We start from the raw sequence: 1,195 nt of genomic DNA, 5'->3' as shown, positions 1-1,195 counted from the left end.
GGCGGAAGGGGGGGGGGAGAGGATACGAGGGAGAAAAGAAGAAGAAAGGCCGGGAAGTAGAGGAGCAAAGAGCTTTGGCAGGAGAGAAGAGCGTGCAGGAGAGCGAGGCAATTCCTGGCAAGGCCTAGTCCAGAGGACTCCTCCAGCAGAAGCAATGCTAAAAATGGCTGCTTTGCTTCCATTCCTCTCCCCCCCCCTTCCTTCCCTCCCCTAGCCATCTCGTCTCCCTTTGCCTCCACACACACACCCCTTCTCCCTCACTTGCTGGGTTATCTCCAGAGATCTCCCCACCACCACTAAAAAAAAAAAGGAAGAAAGAAAGTAGACACTTACCAGACAGAAGAGATTGGAATGGCAATCCTCCAAGCTGGCCCCGTTCGGCACGAAGCAGGAACTCATCCTCACAGCCACAACCCACACGCCATTATCCCACAGCCTCCGACAAGAAAGAAAAGAGACAGACAGAGAGAGAGACACACACACACACCACCGACTGGGAGGAGAGACACAACCAAGGGGGAAAGGACCCTTTTTTTCTTTTCCTTTGGGGGGGGGGGAGAAAGTCACACAAAAAGAGGAAAGATATTCAGGGCATACAGCACACAAACGAGAGAAGGGAATAAATAATCCAGGGAGAGGAAGGAAGAGGCTTTAGTGGAAGAAAATTTTGGGGGGGGGGGGGGGGTTTTGGGGGGGGGGGGAGAGAGATCAGTTTCACAGCCTCTTGGCCAAAAGAAAGGGATCCGACAAGAAGGCAAGGGGGAAAAGACACAGCCAAGATTCGGGTGTCAGGATTTGGGAGAGATCTGAAACCCTCACAGCAACTGAAGAAGAACGGCGGCGGCAGGGGGGGAACCCAAATAATCCAGTGCTTGAAGGATGGGAGGGAAATAAATCCGGGGGACTCTTCTCACGTCTAGACACCCCCCCACCCCAATTTGCAAAAACAAGTAGTCCAGGAGGCTGCAGGAGAAGATGGGACTGTGAGATTCTTTCGTCTGTTCACCCCAAGCGTCTATGGGGCTTCTTCCTGTGGCTTGGGGGGACAGATGGTTTGTTTTCCTCCCTCCGAAATAAATGAAAATGTTAAGCCATTTATTTTTAAAAAACACGTGCTGGGATGCAGAAGCCAGCAGGCAACTCAGAAATGATCCTCAAGTGGTCAGCCCCCCTCCCAGATTACAGATTTCTCCGT

The 1,195-nt window shown here is 52.1% G+C and overlaps 1 protein-coding gene across 1 annotated transcript in view; it reads right to left on the bottom strand.

Moving 5' to 3' along the window:
- The window catches only part of MED13 (mediator complex subunit 13), a 146,913-nt gene extending 146,441 nt beyond the window's left edge, over positions 1–472 (bottom strand). The window contains exon 1 of the mRNA XM_015426287.1: positions 334–472. Coding sequence (XP_015281773.1) covers positions 334–399 — 66 coding nt within the window. The 5' untranslated portion in view covers positions 400–472. The remainder of the gene's footprint in view (positions 1–333) is intronic.
- Between the last annotated feature and the right edge of the window lie 723 nt (positions 473–1,195).

Source organism: Gekko japonicus, unplaced genomic scaffold (genome assembly GCF_001447785.1).
Source record: "Gekko japonicus isolate JY-2015 unplaced genomic scaffold, Gekko_japonicus_V1.1 scaffold476, whole genome shotgun sequence".
In the NCBI taxonomy this organism is placed as follows: Eukaryota; Metazoa; Chordata; class Lepidosauria; order Squamata; family Gekkonidae; genus Gekko; species Gekko japonicus.
This window is presented reverse-complemented; position numbering and strand designations above follow the sequence as displayed.